Genomic DNA, 17,261 nt, shown 5'->3' on the forward strand with positions numbered 1-17,261 from the left:
CAGGGGAGACATTAGACTTACACCAGCAAAAGGTCTGGTGTTATCTGTTTTCCCTGTGCTGAGACAACATCCAAGTGTCATTTTTAAGACAACACTAAGCCTACTGAACTGGCAAGACTTATAATATTCTGCTGTCTGCAGCCACCCTTTAGGTGATACAAAATTTTCCAAGAAATGAGAGAGAGAGGGGGAGGGAAGGAGGGAAATAAGTAAGATGAACCAGAAAATGCCTCTGGGCTAAGAATTTATGGAATATCAATGTGAAGTGAATATTTACAGCTATATTACTTACAAACCCCTTGCAGGCAGGATTTATAATGGGAATGCAGATTCATCGTAATGGTATAGCTTCAGCTGGGGGAGTTTAATTACTGCTCTGACATCCACTGCTGCATGCCCAGCCATGCCATCCTCACGGCAGCTTTCTTCATCTGTGCATGTTACACTTGGCGTAGGAGGCTCCATTTCCCTGAAGCCTTATGGTTAAGGGAGACACTGGCATGATGCCTTGGTATGCTCCTGGCCCATATCCAGCTGTGGCTGTCTGTCCTTCGGGACTGATCTACCACTTGGGTTCCTTGGTTGCTTATGGGTATCATCTGTCTACACACAGTGATGGGGCTGTAAAGGATTTGATTTATTCTCCCTTTCTCCACTAGATCTGTAGCCAGGGTCTCTTTGGTATTGTGCTTCCTGCTTGATCCAAGCATATCCAGAGCAGGATATAGCACTGGATTTGATTGGTGCTTAGAGTTAAGATCCCACACCTCTGCCAGCTATGGCTCCATCCCTGTTGGTGATGTATGTGCATACATCCAGCTTTTTCCCCCACCCCTCTCCCTCTCCTTTTTTTTTTCCTCTCTCAGTGCCTCTTTCACTGGGTGGTGCCTGAAGCACACGCTCAGCAGAGCAGTGCGAACATATGGGGCACCCATTTGCTTATTCATTTCTCCTGTCAGCAGCATGCAGAATGGGGATAAGACTTGTTTCCTCCCTCAGCTGAGCCCTTCTTATCAACTGAATCAAACCCAGCACTATCCCTATTAGGGAGTTTTTTTGTTCTATATTTCTACTCCTCAGGTATTTTTTTCTGCCCTCGGGGCATTTTCATGTGAACACGTCATCTCTCTTTCCCAGATTTTTTTTGTTTTTCACAGGTCTATGGTACCTCCTGCTTGCAATAACTGTTTCATATATTAGATCTTGGCTTTCCTCTTAGCAAGAAAGAGCTCAGTTCCTTGCAGTATCACCCATCTGGCTCCTGGGGAGACTTTTTGTTCCCAAAGATACTGAGGTTTCTTTCAGCACGTCCAAAGGTGCTCCATACCCTGGTCAATGCAGGTAAATTGTGTGGACCACAGATGTTCCCCTACCTCACACCATGGAAGATGAGAAGATGGGTCCCTATCACTGTGGTGTAAAGCCACCTATAAATTTACCATTACACACAAAAGGCAATGCTGCCAGTGCTGAGCGTTTACTGAGAAATTCACAGCACAGCTAAACTCATGCAGATGGGCAGGACTTGTGCTCAGCCAGCCACCACCAGGGTGTATGACAGCATCTAAATACCTGAGAAAGGTTTGATTCTTCCAGAAAAGCTGAGATTGGAGAAGCAGCTTTAGAGTCAGCCTTCCTGCTCAGCTTCTTCGGCAGATTCACACATAGAGGCTGACAAAACTGTGTTTCTCTGTAGCTAATTCTCCCTGGGCTCCAGCCAGCCTGGAAATGATAGAGTTCTCACCTTCCCGTGGTAGGTGGAAATAAGGTGGTCAGCCTCTAGGCTGAATAGCTCAAATTAACACTGCATCTCGTTCAGTTCTCTGGCTGTCTGCATCCCCCCATAAAGTAATGCTGGGTCAGACACAGCTGCTTCACCTCTGTTGGATAAGTTCCTGTACACTGTGCATCCAGCTGGCACCTCATCAGATTTACTTTCTGTCAAAACACTTCATGGTTATAGGTCTGAGGAAGCTCATGTATCTGTCTGTTTTTCTTGTAGGACCTGGGACTGGAAGGAACATTCCTTAATGAAGTGCTCTACAAAAATGCAACTTTCCTCAACTTGGTGGATCCCATCTCCCATGACTTGCTGATGAGCCTTGCTAGAGATCTGCAGTGTCCCAAAAAGGTGAAAGCTTCCCTCAGCTCAGTGAATATTTTGTGACATAGCACTGAAGCAGAGAGCCCTAATGGGGTGGCTGGTGCTGGGTGGTGCCCTGCAATCAATCCTTCAGAGCTAGCCAGGGTATTCCCTGGGAGTGGCAACATGTAGATTGTGGGTCATATTTCTGAAGGAATCAGTTAGAACTACCTCAGAATATGAATGCAGATGAAGGAGGGGGTGGTTATGGGCACAGAAATCAGGCAATTACTTTTTGTGCCCATATTAAACTTGATGACAGGGTACAGTGCCATATTCACTGGTATCACAGGGATTCAAAGCAACTAGAGATTATGGGGGACACCTGGAACTGCAGAAGAGAGCAGAGATTTCTTCACCTCTGCAGGAAAACCACCTCTGTCTTCCCAGACCCTTTGCCGTATGTAACTACCCTAACCCAGCACTACATCCCACCATAACCTCCCAAATCTACCAGTAAGGAGTGGTGCTGTAGGAATATATTGCAACTTAGTGTTTGAGAAGTAAATGTGTTAAATGCACAGTATCCCTGCACTGCTCCAGCACTTTCCTTCAGAGAATGACAAGAGCAGAGACAGAAAGGCGAGGGTGAGTGCAGACAAACATCACATATGTCACAGTCCCACTGCAACACCAGCATCTATTTCTGGTACCCTTTGCCACCACAATCACTTGGATTTGCAATGTATCCATTTGCTCATCAAGCTTGGCAAGTGTCATATTTGCTTTATAAGGAGAGCAATAGAGTGAATTTCTTTATTCAGAGATATTAAGTACACACGGCTCAGAGCAAGCAGCAGCACCCCAGGGAATACACTGAATGCCTGGTGTAGATTAGTGGCATTTCTAACCTTGTTCTGCTGTCTCCTGAGGCTTGCTGATAACAATTAACCAGTCAGGTCTCAATAGACAAACTACATTTAGCCAAAGTTTAATCATCATCATTGGGCTGCAATACAGCCTGAAAAAAATCTTTTCAAGTGTAATTTCTGTGCAAATTGTATAAGCATCTAAAGGAAGGGAGTGAGTTGTGGCAGTAGTACCTCTTAACCACTTGACCTCATCTCCAGCTGTTCTGCCAAACCATCTCCAACACCATGTGGTGCAGTGCCCCTCAGGGGAGGCAGGAGGGAGGGGGTGTTACCTGTACCCAGGCGTCTTGCAGATAACACTACAATTTTTATATACCTGCATATCCCCCTCCCTTTAGTTTCATGTCTTATAGAGGCACATGTTTGTCTGCACTGACACACATACCATTACATAGATGATTTACCCCATTCCTAAGGAAGTTTTTGAGCACTCAGCTGCCCCTCAAAGCCAACAGGAGTTCAATTGTCTGAGGAGATTCAGTACATAGAGCACCAGCACCCTTCTCAGAACAAACATTGTCAGTCCACGTCCCCTCTTTGACCCTGGCTGAGCATCTGGTGGGTGTAACTGCATTACAGGCAAGCAGGCTGAGTGCAATTCCCAGTCTGTCAGTGGAAATTAAATCAGTGAGGACACAGGAAAGAACAAGAGGGTAATTCTCGGTTGCGAGCCAACAATCGCTCACAGAGCATTGTGCCAGCTGCTGTGCTGAAGCCTGGTGTGCACGTGTACCCACTTGGAAAGGTTTGCTGTTGTAGGTGACAGCAGAGTGCCAGTTGCAGCCTTGCCAGCACAGTTGTAGTCTAGAACAAGGCACCTAACCCAAGGACATGGGCCAGTCCCTGTGGGATTCCTAGGGAAGTTGGGACAGGGATCTGGGCACGCTGAGCTGAGCACTAAGGCTGGGATCCCTCTCCACTTGGCACAGCAGAACTGCCACATGCTAGCAGTGCATCCCTGGGGAGTTCAGCTGATTCAGTGACTGCTGAGGAAAGTCACAGTGCAGCTGTTGAACCACAGTGCAGCACTTTAACCGCTCGCAATAAAGAATAAATTAGCATATTCTCTGACAGTTTTTACTATGTGTTTACCTATCAAATCCCTAAATGCACATGTTGCACCATGGCTGGAGGGCTGAGGAATGGGAATGCAGGTGTCTGTCAGCATTTGGAAAATATGATAGAGAGGGCAGAAGTCCCAACCTTCAGCAGCTGCCGTTAGTCATTCTGCTTCACTGGAGGAAGAGATTCTGTTCAAAGTCATGGTGCTAGAGAACACCTGCAAAAGTAAGCTCAGGAAGGTAGCAACCATCTTGGAACTTTAGAGGCACATGCAAACCAACTTTCCCTGGTAAATTACTGCAGGGGCACAAGGGAGCTGATGGCCTCAAACTGCTGAAACACAAACCTCTAGGAGCAGAATGGATTGCAAGGAAGTAAGATGAGTATGTGGAAGTCACTAAAGTTCCTTGTTCTGCCGTCTCCCAGTAGAGGACAGAAGGGCAGAGAGTCAGGGTGCTGCTGCAGAAGGAGCAAGTGTGATCCAGAGCACATCTCTCCCATGAAGAAGCACCTCAGGGATAGGGCAAGGGTGCCAATTACTGAACTTTCTACATGAGGGAATCAGATAGTCAGTCCAAAGACAGTATGCAGTATTGCAACAAGGTAATTGATAGAAATTTAGCATTGTTCTGTAACACAATGTGTTGGCAGCTTGTCTGCACAGCTGGGGATGTGTGCTGCTGGGGATGTGTGCTGCTGGGGATACAGCAGTGAGGAGCTGAAACACCCATGCTGTCCCTACAGTGAGCTTTTTTGAAGGTGGAGATCTTTTGAAGAAAAGGGTGTAGGAGGTCTCTGCACAGAGCACTGTCAGCCATCCCTGCCTTCCTGGCTGTTGCCTGGCCTAGAGCCAGCCCCCCTGCCACAGCTCTAGAAAACTCTCTTCTGAGCTCTACATGTTCCCAGGTAAGGTGTGAAATTGTAGTCCCACTCTGGGCAGGAACATGCTGGCTGGGCTGTGGTCCTTTCTGGTAGTGCAGTGCTCCTACTGCTCCTCCTCCACCCCAGGAGGAGTTGGCATGTAGCAGAGGATTCTCAAGCCTTCTCGCTATTTGTCTTTCATTCTCTCTTCCCCTTCTCTTCATCTCCTCCCTTATATACATTCACCTGCTCCACTACCATCTGTGTTCCTTGCCCATCTTCCTCTGCCCTCCTTGTTGCATCACGTTCTGCTATGGTGCAGGTAGAGTCTAAGTTGACCCTTTGCTTTCAGGAGTATGACCCTTGGAAATCCTCAGACAGGATCTGCAGGCAGCTGATTTACCACCTCACGCCCCACTCGAAATGGCACCGGCACGGCATGCCCCGGAGGAAGTCCCAAGTGTGGTAAGCAGCCTGGCACAGACATGTGGCATAGTGTGGATGGGCACAGAGGGGGATCTACCTGGAGAAACTGTGCTGCAGCCAAGCACCATCCCAGTCTCAGAGATGGGCACCATGCCCTTCTCAGAGAAAGGCAGGACTGAAAACCATGCATGACAGCCACTGTGCTGGAAATGCAAAACCCCAGCAGGGTCAGCCTCAATGCCCTTTCCTTGATCTGGTTTGCCAGTTACTCCTTTTGTAGTCTTACAGTTCCTCACTCTCTCCTAAGCGCACTGAAATCAATCGCACTGACTGCACAGCACAGACAACACTGCCAGCAGGGCTTGCAGGGCATTTGGCCCCAGGAGCATGGTCAGAGCTGGCAGCCTGGCACATACACCCATGTCCCAGGCTGAGCTGGCCCCCAGCTCTGCATCCCACTTTGTCCTTGTTTATCCCAGTAAAACAGTGGGATAAGTGTCCCATTGCGAGATACTACCACAAGCTGATGCCTCATTCAGTAGGAAGCACTTTGGAGTACCTGGCAGAGAGGTGACCATGCTTCTCATCTCCCATTTCTCTGCCAGCACCTGGAGAGGACCCTGAGATGGTGCAGGGCCTCACACACAGGGAACCCAACGCAATGCACATCGGCCACTGACAGCTACTGGATGACAGCTGCTTTCTACTACTAGAAATTTATTCAGACACCCACTTCTTGACACCTGCTAGCTTTTCTAACCAGATAAAGAGCAAACCCTATCTTTTCTCTTCATTTTCTTCAAGCAAACCCTGTTCCTGTGACACAGATCACCACTGCTGAAGAAAAGACAGGGAAGGGACTAAGAAAAGAGCCTGTGTCAGCCCCATTAGCTTCACAGGAATAAATGCAGGATTGGATAAAAGGAAATGCAAAATCAGCAGCACTCTGAGAATGGCCTTGGGCTTTTCTGAGACTTTCAGTCTTTGATGTGTGTGCCAGCAACTTAAAATACCCCATGGGAATTGACATTTCCATCCTACCTTTCATTCTGACTAGGAGGCAGATCCACACTGCATCTTAGGGAAGAAAATCCCTAATACCATGATTTCCAGGCCATCTGCCTCTCATACTTGCAGCTCCACTTTACCACCGAATCCGAGCACTCTGAACACTCTCATCTGCAGCACCTCACAGGACAGGACTGTTTGTGCTGCTTTGCAGGTGGGAACCACAGCATAGAACAAGTCTGAGGTTCCAGAACTGAGAGAGTCCTTTCCCAGGCCCACTCAGTCAAATGACATTTTCCCTATGGAAAATGGAACCTGCAGAGCACTGAAGATGCAGTATATAGACAGCAGGTCTGACCTCATCCCTGTCCCCTCCCAAGAAAGGCTTAAAGATAAGAAGTGCAGGAGACCAGGAGAGCTCTACAGAACTCCATTCCTTTCCAAGCTCCCTTTTGCTGAAACTCAGCCTTATTCTGGTTTTCCAAGTGAAAACTCCCTCCCTGGTGCTACTAACTCAACCCTCCACCTCTATACTCCTGCTTTCAGGCAGGACAAACCTCTTTTCCAGTTGGACTCCAGGATGAAGAGTCAAACTGGAAGTGTTCCCTGTGATTGCACAGCCTGGGATCAGCCAAGGAGTGCAAACTGCTGCAAACTCATCACTTACTAACAACAGAGAGGAGGTCTGTGGCCAGAGGAAGAGCTCTGGGCCGCAGGAGCCCAAATCCCACACAAAGGGGTTAGGCCCAAAGGATTTGGCCAGGTACAGAGCATCTGTGAGCACAAGCAGGGAGGGGGCAACAAGGCAATGTGCAGTGGAGGGAAATATAGGTCTAAAATGGGCGGCCCTGCCTGGCAACCAGGCCCAGCTACAAGGTGTTACATAAGGCACAAATTAATTTTGATGAAATATTTAACAGCAGAGCTTCTTCTTTCAAGACTGGAGACGAAATGGTTTGCAGTTTGCAGCAAAAGACGCCTGCGGAGTTGGCATCCGAGGCCACTGCAAGAAAATGGGTGTTGTCAGTAGCAGGAAAGCAAGAAATAGCAGCTTCATTTGGAGGTACCAGTGCCTAAGTTTGTTCAGTCAGGCTGTTTTTACATGATCCAATTTCTCCTCTTCCCTCTGTCTGCTAGTGGGAGTATTTTACTATAATGTCTGTCTCTAAACCCATGCTCTTGGCTTGGGCCCTTCCTGCCATCAAGATCCTATAAAGATCATGTGTGTAGCAGCAGTTCTTTGAAGGAATTTCTAAAATCTGGTTGGGGTTTGGGACAGTAGGGAAGAATCAGTGTGTGTGGACCACACTTAGGAACTGAATTCTCCTCTTACTTTTTCAGTTTCCTGGGCTTTGGCTTCTTGTCTTTCACAGAGTTGATGCAGGACTCCCTTATTCTCCTCTGAAATGTGATTTCTGCTTTCTGGCAGCATGTTAGATGAGTCCAGGAGATAATTAGCAAGCCCAACCATACAGAGAGCTTGGAGCATCTGCCAGGTTGTAATTACATTTGGGCTGTTATTGAGATGTGGTGTGGGAGATGGAAAGGACCTGCAATACTGGAGTCAGATCATGCATCAGGTGTTCCTTCCACAGTGCAAAGTAACAAACCAGTGTGTCAGAAACAAACTAACGGGAGTTACATCCTCTGCGACTCTCAGCAGGATCCAAAACATCCAGCAAGTACAAACCCGAGCCACCCATGAACTGATAGAGCAAAAAGGGTAAGATACATTTCTTCAAGCACTGCTGTTTAAATACACAGACAGGGCCCATACAGAAATGTGGAGGGAGAAAGCTTATTGCAGCTCAGTGGACTCAATGCAACCGCAGCTGGAATAAGCAGGAGAGATCCAGGCTGTGTCTGGTTTCTGAGCTTGACTAAATGGCCAGAGATGAAGCTGAGGGGCACTTTGCCCTCTGCATCCATGCCTGTGGGTTCCTGAGAGTGCATGTCTGCCTTGTGCAGTGCAGGGTTAGCAGTGTCCCAGCTGTCCAGTCACCTAAAGAGATTATTTCAGCTGCCCAGGTGATGCTTAGTCAAGTTTGCCACACTGAAAGGAAGGGGCTCAGTTCTCTTTTCCTGCAAAATCCTGTCTCAGGTCTGCAGCCTCCAGCCAACAGCCTGCAGTCCACTGGCCCTGACCCTGGCCCTGTCTGGGTTGGCTGCCTAACTGAACCAGGAAGATGAGCTCTTGGGGATTTACTTTGGGGCTGTTAAAATAAAAACCTCAAAAGCTGGAGGATAAAATTTCTGCAGCAGGGACCAGCATAACTACTGCACAGTTTTCAGTCCTTTATATCTTATTTGGAATTCAGTTTTAGCACTGTTTTACAGTGGAGATCACTCCCACTTAATGAGCAGAATACATCCTAGGGTGTTGTATAACTCCATCTTCACTTTTTCATTACATTGATGTTTATAGTGTAAAGAGCAGTGGATTAAGAAATGGTCCTCTACACAGACAGACTATTTAGGCTATCAGCACCACTTCTGTGGCATTTTGACAGATGCAGAATTTTTAGGTGCTATTAATTCTTGTTTTCATAAGTCTTGGGGCTTCCTCCAATGCTGAATTAAGGAAAACTGCATGTGCTAGTAGTACCAGTGCCACCATCTGCTTCCAGAACATGGGTGGACCCACGGGGTGTATTACTTTTTGAGGGCCAGACACACTGGCCTGCAATTCAGAGCAGAGAGGGAGAAGGGTCAGGTAAAGACAGCCTTTGTCTGGAGAGCTGGATCTCAGTCTAGTACTGCCATCAAGAAGCTGTGGATTACAACTGAGCTGTCTTGGCAAAGCCATGTCAGGGAATCTTAATGTATCTTCCACTTGCACCATCTCCGAGCTGGCTGCTTCAGTGTAACTGCTTCCTTGCCTGAGTGCACAGTATCCAGCCTGAATGCACAAAACAGGCAGGCAGTAAACAGCTTTACAATCGGGGGGTTCCTGACACAGAAAAAAACCCACGGATTTTTCACACAGTGACTAGTTCTGGAAGAGCAAAAGCACTTGTGTGTATGGAGTTAACACCCAAATCACAAGCATATGAGCTTTCCTTTTTGCAAAACTCACCACTGCTTTACTTTGCTCATCTGAGTGAATTTCATCATAGCTAATCCAAAACTGGGTGGAGAACAGTGCATCCCTCCTGGGTTTATTGCTCCGTTTCTCAGTTATTGATGTGCATTGCTGAGACATTGCGGCATCGGGTGCACTTTTAAAATGCAACAAAAGCACTTGTGTCTAGAAGACTTCAAGAAAACAGCTCTAAAGGGCTTTGAATCTTTTTTTTTTCTTGAAAACATCACTCAGGGCTGTGGCTGACGGCTCTGGCAGATGAGATCCCAGCCTTCACATGGCATGAGGTGAATATTAACTACAGCTTTATGTCACGCTTATGCAACAGGGTAAATAGGCACCATCATTCCTGCTAGGAAGCCAAGTTAGAGAATACCAGTCAGTTAACTAAAGCCATATGGTAACAGTCATATGGGAGGACAGGAACTGCCCCACACAATGTTTTCAAGAAGCTGCTGCTCACAGAGATGTCAGCTGGATGGACATGAGCTGGTAAATGAGTCGTGGAGCGAGGCAGGAATTGTGCCCTCATGTTACAGTACAGAGTGTCCCAAACATAACCCATGATGAGAGTTTCCAGCAGCATCGAGAGGCAAATACATCTGCAGAGGCTGTCAGAGATGGCAGAAAGGGTCATTCAGGAGCTTGACTCTGCCCTGTCAGAGTCAGAAGAAAGAGGCCAAGACTGGCAGGCAGGAGAAGCAGGACACAGAGAGAGAGAGAGAGACAGTGAGTAAAATAATGGAGGCTGAGTGGCAGATGGTAGTTAAAAGGAATCAGCAGAGAACTTGTGCCTTTGTGACTCTTACAGAGTTGAAGACCTGACAAGGACTTAGGCTGATACATGACATTTACAGTGAGGAGGCAGCATTATTCCCTGCTTTGCTAGAACAGACCTAAATAATGAAGGGAAAGGACCCAAGGTCTTGGACAGATCAAGCAGCAGCAGGAGGAAGGCCAAGGGTGCACAGCTCTCTTGAACACACCTTAAAGGGCAAATTGAAGATGACAGCAGAGCCAGGAGGAGGAGAGACACTCAGCTGCATCAACACCTACAGACATCCATGTCCCATGCAGAGTGAGGGTAGGAGAATGACTATCCTTGCACCCCCTTCTCTCCACAGAGAGGAATCTCCCCACAGTTGGTCAAAAGAGCTTGAGTGCAAGGATGGAGATATGACTAAGGATCACGGAAGTGACCTATTTGTACACTGCTTTCATCTTCACAGTGATGCCAGGTCCAGCCTCAGAACAGCTGGGGCTGGGTTAGTCTAAGTCAGTGCTTTTGAGGCTTCTCTCCTTTTTTCATGTTGCACTAGAGGCAGCTAAAGCCAGCCCTGCACAGCAGCACTCTGTGCCACAGGGAAGCCAAGCAAGCAGATTATGCTAAGCAGGCAATTAAAAAGCTCAGAATCCATCCCCTAAATCACTGCTGAAAGCAGGGAAGCCATCCAGACCTGCCTGTCACTAGGTTCTATGCAAAGAAGAGCAGTCAAGAGATACCTGACTCATGGCTAATTAGCCATTGCTGGCAGTCCCTGTTAGTGATGAAGGGGTTGCACTGTAATGGGAGTTTCTGGCATCAGGAAAATTTTACATTTGGAGACAAATTAAATGTAAAAATAAGAGACAGAGGGAGAGAAAGATGGTGATTCCCCAGAGAAACAGGCAAGGAGTAGTGGGCATCCCTCATTACTAAAATCCTATCTGACTCTTACTGTCATCTCCCAGCCTCTTTCCATAGCATGGAGACAAGGAAATGAGGCTGGGACTCCAGGAACTTGAATGTTCTTGGGCTGAATGAGCTCCTTCAAACCCACAAAGCTAACAAGAGGCCAAACACTGCTATGACTGCAGCAAGTCCCAACAGGGCAACGCTCAAGAGCCATTATACCCCTTCTCTGCAGCCACCAAAGAATTTAGCTGATGAGCAAGAAATTGAAGGGATTCGGTGCTAATAAAAATAATGTGCTGAGCCTGCAGCTTCATGGATTCAAAGAAGGACCTGGAAGATGGCCTGAGGGTTAATTCTCTTGGGACAGATCCTGGAGACAAACAACTAGCAATTAATTTCAGGTCTCCTAATTATTCCATCTCAAGACAGCTCTGAATTTGCTTACGCTAGCTGAGTTTCCAGGAGGCAGGAACAGTGACTGAGTGTTATGTGGACAGAGAAAGATTTTTATCCCAAAATAAAGCCAGGGGAGGCACAAGATGGTTTCATCCTTTCCCAGCTCACATTTCTTATTGAGAGAGAGGGATTTTCTTCTGACACCTGCAGGTCCCTCAGACCCCTGCTCTGTCTGGACTGATCCTAGGTGGATCTCACATGGTCAGGCTCATGGTACAGCCTAGAGATGGCTGACTAATGACTGCTCAAGAGTAGAGCTGGCACCCAGGAAAGAGGTAATTGGCAGCAAGAGTGGAAGCAAGACTGCCTGCATGTCCATAGGAGAAAGGCCAGACCCCAAGGAGGGAGTTGGGAAGAGTGCAAAGAACTTCTCTTACACGAGAGAAACAAGATGTACCTTGAAGAGCTCTCATCCCTCAGCAGGGCTTGACAAGCATTGCAAGCAGGGTGCTGATCCCTTAGAAATAGGAGTGTGGGCAGGCAGGCAGTAGGGGACAGGCTGCTGATTGTTCTTGTTTCTTGCTCCAAGTTCCACAGAATTTCTCACTTGCAGCCTTTTCTCCAGCACCTGAGGGAGTAGGGGTTTGTTCCTTCCTAAGCTTGCTGCAGAAAATACAACACAGTCTGCTTCCTTGCATCCAGGGTCCAGATCCTTGTTAGATGCAAATCCCCACAACTACAAATCTGCCCAGAGCACCAGTAGTGGTAGCATTAGGTTAATCCAGTCCCCACGAGCTCTGCAGCCCTCTGTCCACAAGTCCCATGGGCATCAAGAGCCACGTCGCTAAGTAGCTGTTGTGTTCCACACAAAGAAAAAAAAGCCTCTGCGGCTGAAGCAATCTTTAAGCCTATTTCACTTGCAGAAATTAAGGGATAATAGATGACCCATTTCCCTGGAAACAAACCTCCCATTTTCTCAGCTGCTGCACAAGTGCCTGAGAGCTCGGTGTCCTGTGTATCATGTGCCCTAACTCCCCCTCCCCACCAAGAAGTAGAGCTTAATAGAGCTCCAAAAAAATACCAAGTGTAAGATAATTCAGAGTCAAGCATCTACCCACATCTCCCTGACCGTTTTATGGCAGCAGATATATTTATCTCTAAAGCAATAGAGAAGGAGTAGGCAGCTACTCTGTGCCCTGCCCTAGAGACGGTGTTTAGCTGCACCTCTTGGAGATGCACAGAAACACCGAGGAGGAGGAGGGGAGCTGCCAGGGTTCATAGCATGCGTGGGGTGTCAGATCTCATGCTTCAGCACTTACCAGAGAGCTGAGGGCCTGGCTGCAGCATAGGGGCTATGTCCACCAGCACGAGGCTCCTACAGACACGTCCCTACAAGAGGCATTTTTATAGGCAAAAGAACAACTTAAACACAGGAGGAGCTCACAGTGCTGAGACAGGAGGCCCAGAGTCACCCTGGCAGGTACAGCAATGAGGGCAAAAGGAAGCAGCAAAAACACAGGAAAGGAAAGAAAAACAAGCCAGCAAAGGAGGGAGGGAGGGCTCTGGCACAGGACAGGAGGGTTTAAGTACATTCAGCCGGGAGCAGTCCAGTCTGGAGAATCAATTATGGGAAGATAATTTGTCTGCTTGATTAAAGCCTCCTTGGGGTATTGGCTTGTTGCTGGGGAGAGCAGCAGAAGGTACCTGCTCTGGTCAGAGCATGATCCGTGACTTATTACTGCAGTCTCTGCACAGCAGTCAACAGGAGAGGAGGCTTAACAGGGAGAGACAGACGAGCACATTGCTTTTGTCTTTCTGACATTTCCTCTCACTTATCACTGTCTGCGCTCCCAGAGCCATTCAAACTCGCTCCCTGTTAAGAAAGTTGCTGTTGCAGACGCGACAGGAAAAACGGCACCTGAATGCTGAGGCTCTGCAGTGGGAGCAGTGCCGGCTCAGACGTGCCCTCCAGTGGTCCCCACTCCAGCCTGGTTCCCATCCCCATACCAAACTGGGCTTGTTCCTTGTAGCTTTACAAAAGGAAGGTCTGAGGAGGCTTTGCAAAGACCAATAGGAGACTTGAGGCTGGGAAAGGTGTCCCTATGCTTATATCTCCTTTTTGTGCCCTCCACCCCCAGAATCTGCCATGGGTTGATAGCACTGGGGTATAAAATTTTCAGGAGCCACAGGCTGCGTTTAGACAAAACAGGCACTGAAGTAGTTACAGGCTTGTTTTTATGCTCAGGTTCACACTCAAGTTTCATTTCTCCCTGCTTAACCTGACCAATATGAATGCACACCTTCACTGTGCACTTGATGTTGGGTTTTCCTAGAACAACAAGTATTCCATATCAAACACCCAGATAAAACATCTAGCATGAGTAAAGGGATGACATTGTGCTAGGGGAAACCTGAGACTCTTCCAGCTTCAAGACCAGTCCCTGATAGATTTCATACTAGTTGAACCCTCTTTTGTGGTAGATTGTGCTACACTACTGCCAGTGGTTGGTGACAAACTATATAAAAAAAAAGCACACATTGTTTTTCCAGAGAGTTGAAGAAATACTACTCCCAGGCGGCTTGGGCTGATCTCAAGGATCCGTTGGATTAGCAGGAAAAGGAATGCTAGCCCAGTATTACCCAGACCACAGCATGCACAGTTCACTACTGCTATTGCAGCAGCTAAAAGAACTGCATCGCTGCTGCAAGCAATGTGGTGGATTAATTCTTCACAATCCCATATCTGGGGCCCTGTTATTGGAGAGCTGTCAAGTACCATCTTCAAGCAGAGGCCCTTTGGACACCTTACTTGTGTGGTTTCAGACCAATTATAATTCACCAGTACATCAGTCTGCTGTTTGACAGTACTGACAAACACTGCTCCCCTTGCCCCTCCTGTGATCCACTGAGTAGTAGTGTGAGTCATCTAAAGTGTAAATATTTAGTAAGTGATACATTTTACTTAGAATGCTTTAGGTCTGAATACAAGTTAATCCATGCTGTTACTGCCTCTCTACCATGAGAAATCATTAATTCAAATGCAAGCTTGCAGATACAGCCTCAGCCTTGTACAGTGAATTCCCATGGGAAACACAAGGACTGACAGAAGTAGCCTGAACAAAGTGCTGCTAAACCCAGAGCAGGAATTTGTGGCTTAAGAATTGACAGGCCAGGCTATGAGGTCTTTCCACCTCATGCTCCTAGAAGGAAGCACAGCTACAGGTTTGCCAGTGTTGAACGTCTCCGTGAGGGTCTGCTGCCTGCACTGATCCACATTTATTCACTTGTGTTAACACATGCTCATAAGGGATTATTAAGGTCTGAAATTTCCAGGATGCCATGAACTGCATACATAAAGCAAAGCTATAGAGGCAGCGTCACATCCTCTCCACAACTACAGAAGAGCCTGGCAATACTGAGGCTCGTAGGGACATTCTCACCTGCCACGGGAGCTCCTGCGGTGCTGCAGCCTCCTCCGAGGAAATTGCATGACCTCATGCACCCACTGCTTTCAGGGACTGGCTGTGCCACAGGTGTGCAGGACACTACAGAGAGCCAGATAGGAAGAGTGGGGACCTTTGAAGTGGTGGTTAATTCTTCACCCACCCTGCTCCTCCCAAGCTCCACAAGGCACTTGCTGACCCCCTGAGCACATGGTTGGGGTCCTACTAGGGCTCCCATGTCTTTAAAGGTAGATGTGTCTGAAAGAGCAGCAAGACTAATATAACTTACACTAAGGGATTAGGTTCTCCAATGTTACACCAACACACATTTCTACTCAATTTTGCAACATATCCCCACCAGCTCCTATGGCCCCACAGCTCCCACTTCTCACAGCACTCTCACAAACCCACAGTCCATCATAAAATTCCACACCCCACTCCCTTTGCATACCCAACAGCCCCATAACACAGCTTTGCCTGCTGTACAGTTCACCTACCTCCTCCTCACTCCACATGCCAGGCAGGCAGCAAAAGAAATGGCTGAAACCATCTCTCTAGGTTTCTTTTAGCACCCTTATGCCCTCTCTGCCTCCTCACAGCTATGGCAGATCCCAGATGATCTGCTGACCACAGAGACCCAAATAGGCAGCCACTGGTGCTGCTTACTGACTAAGTGCTGCTTGGAAAGGCTTTTAAAGGGACATGCAGTAAATCCACTCCTGGAGTGCAGTTTGCTTATAGATTGTTTTCCTCATAAAATACCCATTTCTCAGCCTTTTAACACTGCTTCCTCTGCAACACAGTCTGTTTGGAACAGACCTTGGCATTAATCTGAAGAGGTCGCCTCACAAACAGCCCCCACACACTGCAAACCAGTGCACTTGGAAAGTTTGCTTGCCTTGGTTATTTTTGCTTTCTATGCATTAGTGTCTGTACATGCACATACAGACAAACCCTTTGGAATCTGCTAGTGGAAGACACTTTATCATCCTACGTTTAGCCAATTCCAGCAAAGTTTGTGTGTAAGTGCTGAGAATACACAGGAAAGCCCCAGGACACAGTCTGCCCTGACATATGGTGCAAATGCATGTTTCCCCAGTGAGCTCTATTAACCCTTTGCTTAACGTTCTAACCCGTGTTGTTAATGAGTTTTCCCCTGCCCCAAGTGCTCTCTCACTTGAGTGAGATGGGAGTGCTCTCCTTAATAATCTCTCTCTCTCTCTCTCCCCTTTTCCATCATTAGTCTGAAGACCAGCCTGCAGAAGAAGGTGAGCCAGGACTCCGTGGATTTGTCGGGGATCCCCCTGACCATGCGGGATGTTCACCGCATGGCCTACTACCTGCAGAACAACGGGGACCACCTCACCTCTGTGGACCTGAGCTTCACCGAGCTGAATGATGACATGGTGCGCCTGCTGCTGCCCTTCCTCTGGGCACTACCCAAGCTCACTCACCTTTCCCTCAACGGCAACCGACTGACACGGGCAACCATGAAGGAGCTGACTGACACCATGAAGGACATGAGCAAGTTCCCTTGCCTAGCCTGGGTTGACCTCGGCAACAATGTGGATGTCTCCTCCATGCCACAGCCGCTGCTCGTGGGTCTGCGCAAGCGCCTCAGCCAGCAGACCACGCTGCCTACCATCTATGAGGCGCTCGACTGCGACTCTGAGATCGCCGGCGGGCACGAGGGCAGCCAGCCAGAGGATGAAGCAGCCGGAAGCACCCCGCCACGTGCTTTTTCTCAGCAGGGCTGCGAGAGGTGACTGAACCACAGGCCGGCGCTGGTACACTGAAGCCACCCCAAGGAGAAATTTTGGGGACAAACATCAAGCAGAGGGCCAGCTTTACCGGCTTCCTTTGGCTCTTTTCTCTCGCCTTCCCTGACATCTCCCCCCACCTGCTGTGAGACAAAAGCCTGTTGTCCCCCCACAACGTGCTCCGCTCCCTCCCCTCACTGCCAAACCCATCGCCCATGTTCCAGAGAGGAACCAGTGACTTACAGTGAACCTGGTCCCCAGGCAGGGTCTCACTGGAAGACGGGAAAAGACCTGTCGGAGTCAAGAATATCCTCCAGCAGCCATTGGGTTGAGGGAAAGGGATAGGGGGGAACCTAAAACAGAAACAGGCTGGTAGTTTACTTCCTTTCTTCCTTTTCCTATGCACCTTGGAAACCTTGGGACCTGCAGCCTCGAGTGTGAAAGGAGGTACCCCAAGAGCCTAGCTGCTGTGGAGCTTAGTTGAAGGGCTCAGAAGCCAGATCTGGAGCCCAGCAGTGTGTCTCCCTCTTGTG

At 48.2% G+C, this 17,261-nt stretch overlaps 1 protein-coding gene across 1 annotated transcript; it reads left to right on the forward strand.

Moving 5' to 3' along the window:
• Window positions 1–2,002: 2,002 nt before the first annotated feature.
• On the forward strand, window positions 2,003–16,865 carry LRRC75B (leucine rich repeat containing 75B; the record flags this gene model as incomplete). The annotated part of the gene is made up of 3 exons (XM_009074683.1): window positions 2,003–2,131; window positions 5,291–5,403; window positions 16,212–16,865. Coding segments are annotated over 3 exons (765 nt in total), but the record flags the coding sequence as incomplete, so codon positions are not given.
• Between the last annotated feature and the right edge of the window lie 396 nt (window positions 16,866–17,261).

Source organism: Acanthisitta chloris, unplaced genomic scaffold (assembly GCF_000695815.1).
Source record: "Acanthisitta chloris isolate BGI_N310 unplaced genomic scaffold, ASM69581v1 scaffold895, whole genome shotgun sequence".
NCBI lineage: Eukaryota > Metazoa > Chordata > Aves > Passeriformes > Acanthisittidae > Acanthisitta > Acanthisitta chloris.